A 2613-nucleotide genomic window follows, 5' to 3' on the forward strand; every position below is an offset into this window, starting at 1 on the left:
CCCCACACAGGCCACCACATGCGAACCGCACGCGGGGGAGGGCACGGGGGCTCACCTGGAAGGCATGGCTGGCGAAGCCCAAGCCCAGCTGCCGACACACCACCATGGCCTCCACGGTGCTCCAGTTCTCGCTGCAGACGGTGCCCCACTTCAGAGTGCCGTTGCGCTCCGCCAGGACCTCCACCCGGCCCTCGTAAGGGTTGCGGCCGCCGCTCAGACGCAGCTGCAGGGCACAAAAACTCATCTGTCAATAAAGGTCGTAACAAACTCCATAGGGAAGATGCAAGACTCGGGCAAGCCACACTCGGGGTCTTCTGGTTAAAGACACTGAGCCCAGTAAGTTCAGTTGAGCTGCTGGCAGACCAGTTGATGCAGTCTGGTTCTTCGTCTCCCACCGTGGACAGGAAGCCCAGCATCTGAAAATGGCCTGTACCAGCTTCAAGAGAGCAACACCGTCCCTTCTCCACTCCCTTTGGACCTTCGGCAGGACACAGCGGGAGCACTTACTCAGAGGAACCCATGTCCAGTTCATGCAGTTGAAGTTTTTAAGCTCCACGTGGCAAAGACGACAGCAGCACCCATGCCAGCAGCCACCCAGCTACCACTGTCACCAGACCCAACCAAGATCCCATCATAACAGGGACACCCACCACCAACAGGGACACCCACCAGCTTTACAGGGCCACTGGACCGCACAGGTTACAGCTGAAGCGACACTTCAAGCCTGGCAGGGGCTTATAAATGGGTGGAGGAGCTCAAATCTCGGTACAAAAAGGGAGCATCACCCTTATTCGCCCTCCTGCCTAATACACTACAGATGTTAAAATCTAAATTGAATAGAGACCACTTAGGTGAAGTGACGGGAGGGCAGATGATGCTCCGGGATGGAAACACCTCTCGCCACGCTCACTCGCACCCGCATCGCTCGGCTTCTCACCTGATTCTGGAAACCCATCGCTGGGACGTTGCATCTCACAGCAGCATCTTCTTCATGGTTACAGCCTTGCGACTCCGTGTTGAACTTGCAGTCCGTGACTGATTTTTCAAAGCCCGTGCAGTCAATTTCGTTGAGATGAATTGGGCCCATGCCTTGGGGAAGAAAGGAAGAAAAAAAAGAAGAGAGTCCTTGCCTTCTGCCCATGCTACTGTGCGGTGAAGAAATATCCAACAACAGTTTATTAATACATTGCAGACACCACGCTGGCCTCTCGCATTCAAAACACGGTAATCCTGAAAAATTCCAGTGATTTCTTGTAAAAATAAAACAAAAAGCTGCAAGATTATTATTAATAATTTTACTGTTAAATTCTTTCCAGTAGTCTCTGGGATTCAAGCATGCAAGAACCGCGGAAAAAGCCAAGTTTCCACTGTTACATAATTTACAAACTTCAGCTGTAGGAATTCGCAAATTATGACCTTTTGGTTGGGTCTGTACGCCGGAATCTGCTCCCAATCAAGCCCTGACATTTAAATGGGACATCCACACATTTGCTGGGACAACAAAACAGAACACCACAGGGATGCGCGAGAAGTCGGTAAAACGACTCTGAGGCTGCTGCGGGTCACAGACTCCAACACCACTGACGAGAGTGAACATCATGTCACGCTGCAGAGAATGGTCTCAAGGTGTTGGAAGCCAAATTGAATAATTTGGTTCCTCCCTGGACAAGTGGCGTCAGACAATTGTCATTTCTACCAAAGAGCCACACGTATGAGAAGGCAATAACCCTCCCTGCAAAGCTCTCGGGTCCTGTCTCCAAACTGAGCCTAAAGCTGGTTAGAAAGACATTTGGAGGGGATGAATCCGGGGTTCCAGCAGATGATCTTCATCACAAAAGAACAACCGGAGTCTTTATGGAGCCCATATAATCCATGAGTAATTGCTGATGGAAACACACATTTTGACAGGAGATCCCTACGAGTAGCAGACGTAGAACCTCTGCTCTCCAGCAGTTTCTAGGAAGCTTTCAGAGATGGGAGGCTGAGAATCAAAACACTTCTGACCTTTGCTGTCAACGTGCTCTCTGTGGGCTCGGCATAGCGAAAAGGCTGGCAGAGCCTGTGCTCTTCGCTGCAGCCCACTCCTCTCCGAGCCGCAGGTTCACCTGTTTCTGGTCAGCAGCCAGGAGCAGCACGACGACGGTGGTGACGAAAGGCAAAAGCCACCAAAGAAGTTTCCAAGAAAGCAGCATCCACTCACCAATACCCTCCACCAGCCCTTTCCATCGGCTGGAAGAGGTTGACCGGCACCAGATACAGGTGTTCAGTTTGGAGCTCCCCTTGTTGGCATGCACAGCACGCAGCGGTACGGTGCTGGAGGCCAGGCTGACCCATCTGGGTAACGGAGGTAGAAAAGCAGCTGTTTTCTTACCATTTCTGACAGCCACTGTTGATTCTCCATCCCTGCAACGCTACTCTTATCATAGCACAAGCGATGAGGGCCCCACAGAGCCAGAGCTGTACCTGTCTCAGAATCAGAGAATTTTCAGAGTTGGAAGGGACCTCTAGAGATCACCCACCCCACTCCCCTGCTGAAGCAGGGCTGCCCAGAGCACATCGCTCAGGACTGCATCCATCGGGTCTTGAAAACCTCCAGAGAAGGGACTCCCCCAT

At 52.0% G+C, this 2613-nt stretch overlaps 1 protein-coding gene across 1 annotated transcript in view; it reads right to left on the reverse strand.

Annotated features, from left to right (window-relative positions):
• Positions 1 to 2613, reverse strand: part of LOXL2 (lysyl oxidase-like 2) — a 43315-nt gene that overhangs the window by 11040 nt on the left and 29662 nt on the right. Inside the window, exons 6-7 of the mRNA XM_009884117.1 lie at positions 938 to 1089; positions 56 to 223 (exon numbers count right to left, since the gene is read on the reverse strand). Coding sequence (XP_009882419.1) covers positions 56 to 223; positions 938 to 1089 — 320 coding nt within the window. The remainder of the gene's footprint in view (positions 1 to 55; positions 224 to 937; positions 1090 to 2613) is intronic.

Source organism: Charadrius vociferus, unplaced genomic scaffold (genome assembly GCF_000708025.1).
Source record: "Charadrius vociferus isolate BGI_N301 unplaced genomic scaffold, ASM70802v2 scaffold384, whole genome shotgun sequence".
NCBI classification, from domain to species: Eukaryota; Metazoa; Chordata; class Aves; order Charadriiformes; family Charadriidae; genus Charadrius; species Charadrius vociferus.